General features: G+C 45.8%; 1 protein-coding gene across 1 annotated transcript in view; it reads right to left on the minus strand.

The window, feature by feature from the left end:
- Positions 1-314: 314 nt before the first annotated feature.
- The window catches only part of P5cdh1 (delta-1-Pyrroline-5-carboxylate dehydrogenase 1), a 40,573-nt gene continuing 24,458 nt past the window's right edge, over positions 315-16,429 (minus strand). The window contains exons 11-14 of the mRNA XM_077678853.1: positions 14,016-14,194; positions 5,430-5,618; positions 3,956-4,074; positions 315-2,389 (exon numbers count right to left, since the gene is read on the minus strand). Coding sequence (XP_077534979.1) covers positions 2,271-2,389; positions 3,956-4,074; positions 5,430-5,618; positions 14,016-14,194 — 606 coding nt within the window. The 3' untranslated portion in view covers positions 315-2,270. The remainder of the gene's footprint in view (positions 2,390-3,955; positions 4,075-5,429; positions 5,619-14,015; positions 14,195-16,429) is intronic.

Genomic DNA, 16,429 nt, shown 5'->3' on the forward strand with positions numbered 1-16,429 from the left:
TTTTGACCACCTGGGGATCTTTAACGTGCGCCGAAATCTCGTACACACGGGCGTTTTTGCTTTTCGCCTCCGTCAGAAAAGCGGCCGCCACAGCCGGGAATCGAACCCGCAACCTCGTGCTCAGCAGTACAACGCCTTAGCCACTGAGCCACCGCGGCAGGTCCGAATTCGTTTGAATGTGGAACAGTCTACGTTGTCTTAAGCACAGCAAGTCAGAACAACAACAAAAAGGTGTTATGCAGGACTGCTCTTACTGAGCTTATCGACTAGTACTGGCGCGTGAAAAAATGGTAGCACAACACACCAGTCCGAAGTTTGAAAATTCAGAAATATGAGCTTTAATGAGCACAGCATTTCAGCAAGGGCTGTTGACTGGCAAGTCGCTGTTGTACAAATTACATAAACGTCACTGTTGAGTGGGAAGTTGCCGCTGCACAAATCACGCAAATGTCACGACAACAGGGAAACAAGAACACGCCTTCACGTGAATAAGCACTCTCTTCTGGTGGTTACACATATATTTGGTGTCTTATGGCCAAGGCCACATGAACGGAAAAGAACGCACTAAGAATATGGTCACTGGCCAGTGCGATCGAATTGCAGGAAATCTTAACAACCTCATATAGCAGGGGTGAGCCTGACAAATTACATAGGAAGGAAAAAAAATCAGAGAGACAGAATAGAAACTTTGTTGTTGACATCTTTCGGATAAAAAAAAAAAGAAACGGCAGCATTCCTTCATATGTTTCCAAAAAAAAAATCTCCAAGCTGCTAAAATAAGAAAAAAAATCTGAAAATTGCGTGATAGCTGGCAAACAAGCTGAAACAATTGCACTATAACAGGCACATCTGTATAGCAGACATCTGGCCATGGTGGCCTTGCATGCATGCCCTGACATGCCACCTCATTTTGCACACTACACCAACACTCACAATCCTGAACTAGATCACACACTCTTAACCGCAAAAACATAAAAGATAATTACAATTTGTGCCAAGCTACAAACCGACAAAAGTTACCCCTTCAAACTGTGTTTGTTTGCATCCAGCAACTATGAACCAATTGTCCTCTGTTCGCAAAAATGGCTAACAATTCTCCTACATAAAGCTTAAGCACTCCTAAAAGGGGAGGACAGGGAAGCCAGCCATCAGATGTACCCAGTGTTTCCATTTCATGCAAGACTTTTTCTCTTTCACAATAACTCATAAATGGGGCTTTGGCGCAAGACAATTGCCTCGCATGCACATATGAAATATGTAAGCCTATGCAATAACAAGGTTTCATAGGTGGCCCATCCAACTTAACAAGCACAACACTTGCATAGTACAGAGGGGATTTTCAGAGCCCCAAAAAAGACAAATACTAGTTCCACCCACTGCCTAGAGACAATTGAAACAGAAAAATGATTACATCCAACATAGCTTCCACAAAAACCTGGAGACTGCACAAAGCGATTGTGACACCTGCCAATTTGTAGAACTATTTGGGTCCCAAAAAATTGTGGTGCTCGCAAGATTCTTGCAAAGTAATCGGCACTATGTTGTTTAATAAAAGCACATAATTGCATCTGACACGAGCATTAACATAATTAAAGAATACATTTACCTACTAGTTGAAAGGCCAGTCATACTATCGCTGCTTTTAGTAGCAAAAGTTAAGACCGGTGCAATCGGTCTCTTTAATGCTTACCGCTGAGACGTCTTACTACTGAGGCGTCATTGGTGTCTTTCAACAACCTTTATTGAGTTATGTTGTTTTGAACTGGTCCGAGATTCACACAAAACTTGATAACTTCCTGGCATCTATATTGCCACTTAAGCGTTAAGAGCAAACAAAATAAGAAAAAGAAGAAAGTTAATAATGGTATAAAAAAATTTAGACTGAATCCCAATGCAAGGAGTTTACGTGTGCATTACAGCGGCTTATACAACAAAGGGAAATATAATTCTGTGCGAGTAGACAACATAAAGCAATGCGACGTGTCTTCACACGTTGAAATGTTTGCAATGGAACACAGCAAAAAATATATGTGCGCATATTGTAGCAATAACAATGAAATAAAATCAAGGCGAGTGTGCGAGTAGGCAGACCTTACAGTGAATGACAGTCTCGACACCAAGGCCAGAACCAGCCACGCATAAAAAACGATAGCGGCCTGCAGGTAGCGTGCACTTGCGAAGACTTTTTGGCCAGGCCGGAACATATTGCACTTGGTAACAAACACACGCACACACACACACTAGGTAGGCAGGCTACTGATGCGGTTGCGTTAGGAGCTGGTCATGTAGGGGTACTTGATGTCGGTCAGCGGAATCTTGGTCTCCTTGATGGTCTGTGCAGAGCTGAACCTCAGCAGGTAGTGTGGACCCCCAGCCTTGTCGTTCGTACCTAGAAAGGGGGGAGGAAACAAGATACGTACGTTTTTACTCAAGAAAGCTTTTGGCGTAACAAAGGTAGGTTCTAAGAAAAGGGAGTCAGGATAGGTGACAGTACGAGACAGGCATAAGAAAGGAAAATTGCTCATGTTGAACACTTATAATTATCATGAGTGAAAGCAAACTTCATGATCGCAGTGTTTCATAAACATTTTCCTTTTCTTGAGATATCTTCCCTGCCGTTTCGCTATATCTTCTGGATCATGGATTCACCCTGCTACTTGAGACGAAGAGCGCACACACAGGCAGTCCAGCTGATGCGCCGAGACTGAAATGCATTTTCCGTATTTTCGAATATAATGTGACAGATGCAGCAAAGCCTTTATTGAATGGTGCAGTCTTTGATAAAATATTTGAAAGAAAACAAACGTGCAACCACCCCCATAAAAGCTAGGAATTAATATTCAAGCTCACAGCGTGGTAAAACGGAAAGGCAGTCTTCTTCCCCGTCCAGGTGTTGCCTGCAAGCCACTTTACAAACATGGCAGCGGTGGTGTAAAAGAGCCGTTCCACTCAATGTGAAAGCTGTCGGAAGTGCATAGCAGTGATTCGCCCCAATGGGCTGTAGCACTGTTATCCGCTCACTGCTGCCACCCAATGCATTTCAAATTTCCCGCCTTCGCAGTACTAATGCGCCCCCTGCCTGAAACTGCGCCAGCGGGAGTTCTGTTCTTTCTGTGCTTGCTTTTCCTCCTGCACGTGCCGGCATTGCTCTGCCACTTTTTTTCGCTTACTATCATAAAAACCAACCCAACAAGTGTTCCTAACTAAATGAACATGGGCGCAGCCGGTTCATTACATATATCTTGCCTCAAATGTACCCACAGTTTTATTTGCACTGAACAACAAGGAGATGTATGACAAGCGCCAGCGGTTCACGAGTTTCGAACGCTTGTGACTATATAAACTGCTTGGCTTTCGAAGCCTCTGGGTTACACCGCGACGACAGCCACTACGACGGAACGCTGTGTGACTGTACTTCGGTCCAGCAAGCGAGCTACGACAACAAGGCGAGCCCCTAATGTGCTCCGCACTTAAAAAACAGCTCTGGGCCACGACTTCTTGAGATTTGTGTTCTTTTTTTGCTTGAAAACAACGGCCCCGTTCACCGCACAAGAATATAAAAAATCACACGTTTTTAGTTTTATGTCCTACCCTGCTTTGCTGTGCCAATCACCTAACTTTCTCGCAAGAAAAAGCGCGAGACCAGCCAAGCCTGGGATCCCTGCAAGGCAAAGCCCCCTCCCCCATCCAGGCCTTCTCATGAAGAAACTCAACGTGCAGCTAGCAGGCCACTATCCACAGGTTTTTAGAGCGAAAGCTCTACTATGCAATGTCTCGCAAGGTCGTTCATCCCGTCGCAATGACCTTGAGTGTGTGGCAGGTGTGACCTAGCCTTTATGAAACACTGCGTGCATAGTCTTTGCGAGATTAGTCTTTGCGAAACTAGGCCTACAAGAGTAAAACCTGGCCCATTTTTTTATTTTCATTGCCAACAACAAAACTGTACGGCACTCACCAGAAATGCGTGCTCCGCCAAATGGCTGCTGCCCCACTATTGCTCCGGTGGACTTGTCGTTGATGTAGAAGTTGCCGCCAGTCATCTTAAGGTACTCGCTGGCTGACTTCAAGAAGTTCCTGCACAGAGCCGGAGAAGTGCACAACAGTATGTAGCATGGAGCAAAGTAGATTCTCCAACTTCACTGGTCAGCAGCAGCAAGGCAGTCGTGAAACAAAGAAGTTAATGCGCTCTCCTCGTGTCGCCTTCTAGTGACCTCACCAAGGTAGTGAACATAGGCGTACGCACAGGGGGGGCAGGGGGGGGCGGCCGCCCCCCCTAATCATCGGAAGGGGGGCGCCAAACTGGCCCATATTTTGCCAATGTAATACATTAAAGTAAAAATTTCTGCTCAGAAATATTTTGTGTTGCAATTCCATCGCATTGAAATAAAAATTTTATAACCATCCCTCTTCGCACTGCGTTCGAACCGCTAGGCCTCCAGTGGGAAGAGGTCGGGAGTTGCTGTAAGGGGAGGGGGCGGCGCAGCGGTTAGACTTTGCCCCCCCTAATCGAGAACTCTGCGCACGCCTATGGTAGTGAATGTGTTCGATGCAAGAGTACTGAATTAAAATTCGGAGTGCTTTACATGCTGAAGCTACACCTGTGCTATGAAGGGGAGGGCTCCAGATTAACTTTGACCACCTGGGGACCTTTACATAACCCGAAACATTGACACGCAGACGTTTTCTCTTTACGCCTTCATCCGATGCACGGATCTTCTATATGGTAATGGGCACAAGCAAGGACTTTGCTGTCATGAAAGTTGATTGATTGATTGACTGTAGGATTTTAACGCGCCGACGGAACGCAGGCGGTGAGGCGCGCCGTAGTGGACGACTCCGGATTAATTTTGGCCAGCTCGGGATCTTTAACATGCGCCAAAATCTCGCACCCACGGGCAGTTTTTGCTTTTCGCCTCCATCAGAAAAGCGGCCACCGGGGCCGGGAATCGAACGCACGTCCTCGTACTCAGCAGCACAACGCCTTAGCCACTCAGCCACTGCTGTCGGGAAGGTGATCACTCAGCTTCAACTGATGGTGATAATTGTCTGCTTATGCTGCAAAGGCCAACAAAGGGCAATTAGTACCAGAAATGTAACTACGTAATTAATCAGCAGTGAGATAGAAAAGTAAGTATAACTGTCAAAAGTGAAACTGAGATCGGTTAATTTTTAAAAGACAATTAAGATGGCTGGTGTAGTAGAGGGCCAGGTTGTGACCATGAACAGTATAAAACGTGCTGTAAAGATTTAATCCCTGCTAAACACTTAAATGCACCTGTGAGAAAAATGCGCCAAGCACTAATCTATCAACAAATCTACAACAATGTTGCAGGTGCCCCGGAAATTCTCTTCGGTTGTAGCAAGATAAAGAAGCGCAGAATATAACCCAGTCTCGGGGGAACAAAAAAGGCAGCGTGACGGCGACTCACTCGTCCCTTCCAAAGATGGAGGCCGTCAGGCCGAAGGGCGCCGTGTCGCGGGCAAGGGCCAGGCAGCTGCTGACCTCCTGGTCCGGGTAGACGTAGACGGTGTACACGGGCCCAAAGATCTCCTCCTTCATGATCTTGTCCTGGGGGTCAGAGGTCTCCAGGATGGTCGGCTCCACAAAGTAGCCCCGGCTGCAATGGGAAACCAACGGGAGGGCACCTCTGATCAATGCTGTGTTCTGGTGCCAAAATGTACGCAAGCAAGCTCCGTGGTAAGTGTACCAATGTACTGTCATCAAACCCTTCCCCCGCTGTGGAAGGGTTTTTCATTTACTTCTAATGCACATATTCTGAAATTACTCATACCACATCTGACCACTCAAACCACTCTTTACCTGTGCCCAGTTTCATGTACTTCCACAAATGATTTGCATAGGCAGCAGGGCTGTAAAACGTTCTGGAAAACTCCTCTGGAATATGTGGACTTTTCTACAGAAGGAGCATAGCCCCTGAAAACGAATGAAATTGGCATTCCAAAGCAGGGTTTTTACTACATTCGATTATCCAGATGACCCTGTAAGCACGCAAAGTCCCAGTCCGTTTATTACTCTATCTATCATACATATGCATGTAATGGCCACATCCTCGTAATAGCCTCAACCCTTACCTCGTAAAAAACGTCAGAATAAAGAAACCTGTGTATGTGTGTGCGTGTATATAGTCGAGTCCACTTATCACGATACACTGAACAATAATATAGGATATAATAATGAACAGCTACGGCACCGTCCACTTTTGTATGCGTTGTATGGTAAAATAAGCCGCTTATTACAATGCTTCAGTGCCGTGATGTGGGATATAACAATTGAATCTGGGTACAGTGCGCAACAGAAATTCGAGCTGCCGATGGCATGCGCCGCGAGCCACGATGCACCTCGCATCCCCCTCCCACCCCTCAGAAAACGAGTCGACTGCACCGCTTATGGGGAAGTGAAAGGAGGGGGAGAGCAGTGTTCCTTCCTAACCCCCCCCTCCCGGTGCCCATTCCGTTTTTCCGTTGAAGAAACGTCAGAGCTGATGTTTTGGTAACGTCCAAGTGCCTCACTGAAGAGGCAATCACTGCACACATACGTGCTGCAGACAGCGGTGACAGTGATACTCGGACGACACGGTTGCACAGCCTACTCAGGTAGGGTATTTGCAGGAGGCATAACGCGTGATACAAACCCTCCAGGACTTTGTTCCCGCCAAGTACCTTTTGCTCAGCCAGGTGAAGCACCGATAAATGCTCTTGAAAAAGATGTGCACCAGCTTTGCGTGAACCAAACAAAGCCCACCGACTATGGCATCTTTTCTGCAAATAAGTAGTTGTTCGACCATGCTTGAATGAGCACAAAATGCTTTGATCTGTGTTTTGTCTTTGTTTTTGCGCAAACCACTTAAAACAATTATCGGTTATAACAATGGATTTTCTTTGGCACTTGGATATCGCTATAACTGGACTAGACTGTATACAGTCTATGCTCATTATAGCGGATCAGGAAAAAATGGACTTCCGGTTACAACAGACCATTTCTGTTGGTCTGTTGTCCACTGGCAATGGACCTAGCTACAGCAGACTATTGGCTACAACAGACTAAATTTTAGGCAAAAATTGTTTCGACTGAATGTTAATAGCAGGCTTCCGTGGTGCCAACAGCCGATATGCTTTTAATTTGTTTATTTTGGCAAGGAAACTACTATGTCTGGCAACACTGCCAGCACAGAATGGGTCACTGGTGCAGCCAAGTCAAGCCAGTGCCGGTAACAATCCTTTTTGTGCGACCAGCGGCAGGGTAGCTGCTTTCACTGTCAGATAAACTGAGCATAACTAACACTGTCAAACATGGCGAGAAACAGGCCGACATCGGCAGTAGTATGGGCCTGTCTAAGCAGACGGTCCGCGAAGACTTAAGAACAAAGCCACTGCCGAAAAACGTGACTCCGGTGAAATTTAGGAACAGCGCTTTCGGATACACTAAGTGGTGCACCCGGAGGTCGAGTCTGCCTTCGTCACAGCTTTTTATGTAATAAAGAACTCAACTTCAGTAAAGTTCGGCGTTTATTATTCCCACGTATGCATTGTTCCCGTTTTGGTCGATGAAAAAGGTAAGAAATACCTCAAGCAGGGGAATGGTTTCCACCCATTGTGTGCAATCTGCCGCTGGCCATGCAAGTCCAACTAGCCCAGGGTTCGTACAGGATTCAAATACAAGAATTCAAGGATATTCAAGGACTTCCAAGGCCCTGTCGAGGTATTTTCAAGGGTGCAAGGGAGAACATGTACCAAACTGTTCTACTACTGTTCTCCTCACACACAAAACATTTGCTTCGTTACATTACAAAAAATGACCTTCATAAAAATTTCTGTGGAACAACTCCACTGTGTGGAAGCGGTCAAATTTAGTGCCACCCGCAACCGCAATAATAACCAGAGAGCTTTACAAAAAACATGCCATATTGAACTTTTTCGAGCTCTGCAATGCTTTTAATACAGTCTCGGATAGCGAGGAACATAAATAAATACCTCCTGCCATTGTCATCCCCTAAATGTCTGGGGGGGGGGGGGTAAGGTCTGACTTTTCCCGCCATCACGTATGTAAAAATACAATATTTCACCAAAGCTTAGGAGCTAGATGCACCGTGTTCTCAGATTCACATTCAGAGTCTTTCCCGTCTGTGCTCCTTTTTATGCCATTCTGGGTTGTAAGCCCCGTTCGTTTTCGAAATGTAGTGGGGCATAGCCATGGTGGGGCACAAGAGAGATGCAAAATGAATAGCAGGACGAGGCAATGCAGAAAGCATCTAACATGGGAAGAGGACCTATGTTAATTTCCCCTCGTCCGATGCGGGGATTTCATTCTGTACAAGCCCTTGCATAAAGCAGCCCGCCTGTACTCCCAAGCCGGCTTGAAATTGTAAAAGCATGTTTTTGATGGGGAGTGTGCATGGCCACAATGATAAGCCATAAAAAGCAGGTCACATATACGGGCCTATTCTTTATTTCTCAAAAAATTCAAGGGTTTTCAAGGAGAAGGAAAAAATTCAAGGCTTTCAAGGCCCTTGAAAACTGAATTCTCAATTTCAAGGGTTTTCAAGGACCTGTACGAACCCTGAACTAGCCTAACTTTCGATTTCACAGCCGTCCTTCATCAGATTATTTCGTATCAGCTGTTTTACTGACCAGACTAAGATCATCAAAAATGTGGAAGCTGCCATGGGGGAACATCAAGCAGCAATCCGAATTGTTTGACGAATGGTTTCGGGTAAACCTGCCTCATTACGAAGGGTTTGAAAAGAACCTGGCTAATTCTGCTGGCCTTGACTGATGCCTATAGCTGGTTAGTCATTGCCAGGGGTGAGACAGCCCAAACAGATTTGGGAGCAGATTTCGGAGCAGCAAAATGTCGGTTTTGGAGCAGAAGAATCTTGATTTGGAGCACTTAGGGAGATTTAATACACCATCTTGTGAGCTTAAAAAAATCATTATTTCAGCTATTTGCAGGGTCAAGTGCACATTTCAACCAGTTTTGAATACACAGAACACTGAAACAGCCTTACCTGAAAGAGTTTTAATTTAAGAGTATCACAAAGTACTAACTGCACTACCTTTTTCCTAACTGGTGATATTGTGTTGCGGCTGCACGCAACACTGACAACAAAACTGCCGTTAACATTAGAGAGTTTTAGCAGTCCGTCTGTTCTGTTGGTTGCTTTGTTACCGGGTTGACCGGGACTGGTCTGCGCCTGCGCGCGCGGAAGGGCGAGGAGGCGCGGACAAGGCGAAGGCAGGCTCGCGGAACTAATCCCCCTACCGCAACGAATGCCCAAGTGCCCAGACGAGTCCCGGTCAGCACGGTAACTACGTACACGACGGAACAGAGGGACTGCTAAAACTCTTATCAAATTTAAGGGCTCCGCAATTGTGGCGTTTTTTTGCCGTTTTAATGCTAAAATTATTATTTTTGTAATCCCAGGCTGCGTTGTACGAACGACTGTAGTCACGGCAACAGTTGAGCAACTTCGAGCTAACGGTCGCATAGCCCAACCAGCCTACCTGTTTCAGTCACTGGGGCGCAGGTTCACCCTATGGTCATTTGAGTAGCGTTACTGTTTAGCCACCTAGATTTTGGCATTAAATTTACTTTGCATACATCAAGTCTTATAGTCGCGTTCTATGGCAACAGTGTAGTCCTGCAGCTATTGGACGCTGCCTGAACAGGTCGCGGCGCTGCAGCACAGCCTGCAACTTTCGTGTCAACCGTTCCATCCCCGAGGCTCGCGATCGCGCTTCGAAGCACAGCAACACCTCAGCATTTTATAACACCACAACGAGCCAAAAAATTAACTTCACGAACCCGATTATAGATGTGCCCACCGCGTTTTGCAACTTAAGGACAAACCACGCCGAAGTCGTAGGCCCCACATTTCAATTGACTTTTTTTCGAGCCGCGCAACTTCCCGTAATCTGGCACCAATCTCAAACCATATCCCCGCGTTAACGTCACTGTTCAGAGCCACAACAGATAGAATGAATAGACTGGAACCCAGCTGATAGCGTAACATAAACCAGGGAAAATATCGGCGATGCGCAATGAGCGTGTTGGTAGCAGCCAGATCAGGCGGCGGCCATGTTTGTTGCCACAGCGATGCCTAATCGAGAAAGCCGTTTCAGCAAACCCGGACGGAAAGCGAATCGAGTTTTAGAAGCTATCGCTTGCTTCTTTTCAGTCTTTCTATTTGTGCTATTTCTGTGTTTGCGATTGGATTGACCGACGATAAAAGCGATGACCGGGATGCTGGAGGCTTTTGTCCCCGCCGAAACTGACATGAGCATCAAAATGCGTGCCGTTGAGGCTCTTCTGGAGCAGTTTGGCGCAATTTTCACCATTTTCGTGCTTTTGGAGCAGCTTGGCGCAGGAAAATGGAATTGTATCAGAAAGGCGCAATATGCGCAGCTGTCTCACCCCTACATTGCTCCTAGTTACCGTATTCACTCGCGTAACGAACCCACTTTTTTTGCCAGAAAATTCAGCAGGAATTTAGGGAGAGGGTTCATTATGCAGAAAAAAAAATTGCAGCAGTTTTAAAAGATGAAATTTCATTTAATAAAGTTGCTAAGAGAAGCGCTGTCAAAGCCTTGCCAGTTTCGTAAAAACACGTAAATAATTATGTAATCCCAACATGCTAGTGGCCCCTACTCGCCATGGAGCTGCCCTCCATACTACAGTCGCTTGCCGCCTCACATTTGTAGTCGACCCACACTGCACTGTCTTCCGTGCCGTCAAGGCACTCCAAAACTTCTTTCCCCACACCAGGAAACTTCCCTTCAGTGGGCCCACCAAACACACAGCAATCCCTGTTCACCTCCCAAAAACCTCGTTTTCGCCTGTAGTGTACACGCAGTGGGTCAACACTTAAGTGCGGCCCAGCCGCACAATTTCCATGTGCATCAATGCATGCTCCACCGCCCAGTTTAAATCCGGCTGTGTAGCTCATGTACTGGCCCATCGTACGGCATGCACCAGGAGCACAAAAAAAGAGGTCGGAACACAGCTGAACAACAAAACCATGGAGCGAAATGGCAAAGTCGCGGAACAGCAAGAGCAGAAGAATGCGGAGTACGTTTAGTGCTTTGTTCGCACACCGCCAGAACCAGCCAGAACAGCAAAGAGCAGGGAAGGAATGCGGAGTACGTTTTGTGCTTTGTTCACGCGCAGCAAAGTTTTTATGGTGCAATAAGGTTCGTTTTGTGATCAGAAAGTGGCGCTCCGCAAGCGTACAATTTTTAAATTGTGAGCCGCGGCTTCGCGCTCGCGTCTCTGGCTACCGTAGAGATTTCTTTTTGTTGGAATGCGTTTTTAGCATTTCTGCGCATACTGTAGCGTGATATCAAGTTACTGCGTTCGTCTATGGCATCAGCAGCCATGCTGAGATAGAAACATATTCCCACTGCATTCTTTATTCAAAGTCACGAAAAGTACAATCGCAAGAAGACAAGTGGGGGGAGGGTTCATTATGCGAATGGGTTCACTACAGTAATCTGTTATTATTAATTCATTCACCAGTTAGTACTAATTAGTTCATCTGTTATTACTCCATTTCCTCCCGCTTACAGATTAAGGTCATGTGTCGTTTGGTAACACAGCACGTGCTCTTTTTCTTTTTTTGCAGCTTCATACTTTGTGACCGCCTGCATTTTTGTACTGTATAATGTCCTTATGCGGATGAGATAAAATTCTGTTATCGCCCTTTACAAGCCTGAGTTTTCAAAACAAGAACAACTCGCTTTCTGCGCTTTGTTGAAGATAATTTTTGGCTACGTGTGTACAAGATGTTTTCTACTAATTTGTATTGTGCATATCTGTATTTCTTCCCACCAGCAATGTTCCCATGTGAAACTTCAAATGCCCGTTTTTTTTGTACGTTTTCATCCTTTTCTCTTTACTGACATATAACGTGTTATCTGTTGTTCCGCTTTTTGTTTACCTTACATTTCTGTCGCGCCACTCACCCTTTGTTACCCCCTTACACAATGCCCTGCAATAAGGGCCTGTACGGTATTTTTAAATAAATAAATAAATATTCTTGCTTTATCTGCTCAGCTTAGCAGGTGTCTCAAAGCACTCGAACGCATGTGCTACGCCTTTTCCAAGTGCCAGTGCAAAGCTTGGAACACAGCATCAGGCGACTCTTGTCCCCTGCGTGAATGCTGTGCAGAGATGCTGCAGGCGTGTAGAAAGAACAAATTGTCTGCAGCATTTATATGCAGTACCGGTCAAAGTAGTCACTTTACACTCATATACCTCACCCTTACAGTGGACATTTTTTAGGGGATGGGGCTGTTGGTGTTTCCTGTCGTCGTAATAGTCGTCTCATGTAGTCACGGTACTAAAACACCAGGAAGCTCGTTTATGCCTGGCGCTAGAACATAACGCATACTAAAAAAACACCGGGACACTTGTTTACGCCTCGCACTAGCGAGCTTCGTGCTTCAAAGATGAGAGACTTTGGCAGCAAAGCTGTATACCTCGACCCCCAAACGGTTTCTACTCCGTGGGCAATAACGCCAAGGTGCCAAAAGACACTTATACACTGCATGCTTCGCCCATTCCCAGGCAGGTTTCCCGTTAAAAGAGATGGCCCAGGATTTTTTTTTTTTTTTTCGAATTAAGAGGGTCCGCTTTAACAGGCGTAGACTGTACATACATATAAAGCCCCACCAATGATCTCAAGAAGGTTAGTAGCACCGTGTCTACTGTGTACTGTAAAAATTCGATAATTTCCTTTCAGTTTAATCACTGTGGCACGTGAAGCGCAAAAATTACACTTGGCACAAATCTTGACATAAGGAATTGCCGAGAATGCTGCCACCTATTTGACCTTCTTATTTTATCTCGGCCACCAATCACATGCAATCCCAGAATTAAAATATGTTGATCCCCTCCATTCGCTAACACAAGTTCACCCCTATTATTGCTTCTGGAAAGTGAAATACAGGAACTATACCACTCACTTTAAGGGGGCAGACTGGTCTTAGAGCTATATTTTTTATTTACCAACCAATTTTAATGAAACTGCACTGCGTTATAGAGTTTTTTGTGCTGATTTCAAATCTCCTATTAGATTTTTTGTAAGCTGATTATATTTTGAGTTAATTAATGATTAATTGCCATTATTTTGGGACACAGTTACAAAATAACCACTCCATGCAGAATGGCAATTACCACGTGGCTAGGCAGACAAATGACTAAAGAATACAACATAGGAAGAACTTTATTGATTTAGCTATTTTTGGTCATTTTACAACACAGGGAACTTCGCTTCTCCCGCGCTCTGCCAGAAATGGCTCGCAGGTGGTGCCAATTGAACACAATAATAATTTTCCAAAGCCTCCATTTAAAAAAATTGTTTCCTATATTGTATTCTCCACACATTTTGGTATCAGAAGCAAAAAGAATTAAAGTTGTACCTGCTCTGGGTGCCAAGATATCTGAGGATGAAATGCTAGCTTTGCATTGCAAGAAAAGTGCCGTTTCACCATCGAATTCTGTGCTAACTGAGCTGTAGAGTGCACTTTAAAATGCTATTATAATATAATAACAACAAAATATGATGCCTTTTGATGAGGAAATTTACAGACTGTTAGAAAAATGGCCGTGGAGGCCAAAAATTCCATTTTTGAGAAAACGCTTTTTTTGACCGTTTTTCGGCCCCAAAGACCCAACTGCCCCCTTAACTTTAAACTGACAGTAGATGGTTTCGTCGAAAGAAATGTAAAAGAAGCCGTTGCATGAAACGCCGGGATGACATTTGTACAGTAATGGTGCTCTATAGAAAATGCAATCTGGAAAGAAAAAAAAAATGTACTGAGGTACGCTTTCCCAGGGTAGCAGAGCATGTTCTTGGTGATGGAACGCTCGTTTCTCCACCTCATTACTGAGACATGGAGCAACAGTTCGGTAAACGGACGTTTTAAAGACGGATTTCAGTGCATGCATGCTAAGCAGGGCCCTGCTAGCACGCACACACAAAAGCCGTGCCCCTCACCTGTCGTCGCCACTGCCCCCTGCCAGCACCTTGAGGTTGGCGCTGTTCTTGGCGTGCTGCAGGTAGCCGGTGATCTTGGTGAAGGCCGCCTTGTCGATGACGGCCGACGTGAAGCTGTCGAACTCGAGGGGCGTGCCCAGCTTCAAGCCCTTCTGGGCCTCCACCAGCTGCTCCTTCAGCTAGTGGGGGAAGGGAAAGGGTTTCGTGTTAGGTCACACCCCAAGAGCAGTCACAAATGGAGTATCGTAATCACCTTCCCAAGCAGTTGTATGAAGAGGAAAGGATGTTTGCTAATGCAGATACTGGCGATGATTTCGACGCATGAATTTTGCACTCCTGGTTATTTCACAGATGTTATAACTAGGGGTGTGCGAATATCAATTTTTTAATTTCGAAGCGAATTCGAATAATAAAAACAAAGTTCGAATCGAATCGAATATTTTTCGAATATTTTTCGAATACGAATACTTATTGCTTTTTGTAAAATTAATGTTCTCACCATCTAAGACACAAAAACTGCAACTTTATTGCACAACAAATCACACAAAGTAAAATTAGGAATTACACAATACCATTGCACTCAACAGGTTAAGGTCTGCACTCACTTAAATGTTAACATGGAGAAAGGTCAACTGCTCGACATGTTCGGGGAGCAGTGACAACCTCCTGCTCGTCACCACTTTACCAGATACCGAAAACAGCCGCTCACTTGAGACACTAGTGGCTGGCATGCCCGAGCCCGTGCACATTGCCGCGCGCTGATACAGTAAAATCTTGATGATACTAATCTCGCGGGACTGCGAAAAATATTCGTATCATCGGAAATTCGTATGAACCAACACAGACCAAAAAATTTAGCGCTGAAAAAAGTTTTCGTTTATTTCTTTTCCTACTTGCGCGTCAAGAAATTCGTGATTTTTTCTGCTTTTTTTAACCCCCGTGTCGCAAAGCAGTCCTTCCTGGAGCACGTAAAGCTTCGCACTCGTCTCCTCACTCGCTGTGCCCAAGCTTGCTACACGCCGCAACAGCCAAGCGTGAACCGCATGGTGCGTTTTTTCACGTGATTCGCTCGCCGTGGCTCTGCGAGCGCTGTATTTTCACGCTCACATCGACGATTTCGCGCCCGCGGTAGCGCCTACCTCGGTCAGAAAATGACGCACGACGCGCGCGGCAGAATGGAGGAGCCTGACTACTTGCGATGAGATCGAGAGAGAGAGAGAGAGAGAGAACAACTTTATTTTGTGCCCGGTGGGAAAAGATCGAGACAGCCGGCTTGGCTCCGCCGGAGATGGTTAGGCTTAGCACCCCGGCAAATATTTTATGGGCGCTTTCACTAGCGGCGCGGATGATGTTTTATAGTACCGTTTTCGCATGCATTATCAGCTCCTTTACCGCACAAGCAACTTCGTGCCTCCCTTGAGCCGCATTTTAAAGAGCGGTTAGAAGCGGTCGCTCGAGCGCCCGCGCCACTTCGCGGCTGGAGCCGACGCCATGTTGACGCCGCCGGCCGCGCCGCGCGCAGCGTGGGGGCGGTGGGGGTGGTTTCGCGGCGGTGTCAGCGCGTTGGGCGTGCGCAGAGAGTTTTCGCGAGCAGAAAACAGCCGGCCGTTCCTGAAGAAAGAGTGACAAATAGGGGAGCGAGAGCCGTCACTTGCTCGTTCGGCAATCGGGTGCCTCACCGGCTCGTTCGTATCTTCCGCCGGGCCGCGCAGGTCCGTTCGTAACAGCCGAAATTTTTCCCATTGCAAACGATGCAATTTCGTCAGGACTTTTCGGAAATTCGTATCATCCCGAAATTCGCACCCCTAGAATCGCATCATCGAGAGTCCACTGTAAACAAACACTGATACAGACACGCTCTGAATTTTTTTTTTTTTTTTTTTTTTTTTTTTAGTTTTGGGTGGTTCGAATATTTCGAACAATAAAAGTGTCGTTCGAATCGAATCGAATACCAAAAAATTCGAATCGAATATTCGAAGTTTCGAATATTCGCACACCCCTAGTTATAACCTTTTCTTTGGCCCACTACAGCGTAAAAGCTGTTGAGTTAGCACTTTACCCTGGACTAGTGGTTATCGTTATGTGGCAAGACAGAAGGCTTTCTGTCATGAAGAGCGGTCTCAAGCTCAACCTGACACTCATAGAAGGCTATATCAACTTTAATATGTGCAATGCAGGCATTCAAGCACAGAAAGACTTACAAAAAATTGGACACAAAGACTTTGCATCCAGTTTTGTATCAGACTCCTTTGTATTCATCACAAATAAGCAAAGCTACTTTCAAGTGCCACGTGCCAATGTTCACAGCATTGAAGCCACTACCCCACCAATTAAGCTTGAACTGCCAGCTTGCCAATGGCCTCCTTTAACATTGTAGCTAAGACTTTGGGCACCAACATTCGCCATAGAAAAAC

This window comes from Haemaphysalis longicornis, unplaced genomic scaffold (genome assembly GCF_048455015.1).
Source record: "Haemaphysalis longicornis isolate Haplotype H1 unplaced genomic scaffold, Haemaphysalis longicornis Haplotype H1 scaffold_7, whole genome shotgun sequence".
Taxonomy (NCBI): Eukaryota; Metazoa; Arthropoda; class Arachnida; order Ixodida; family Ixodidae; genus Haemaphysalis; species Haemaphysalis longicornis.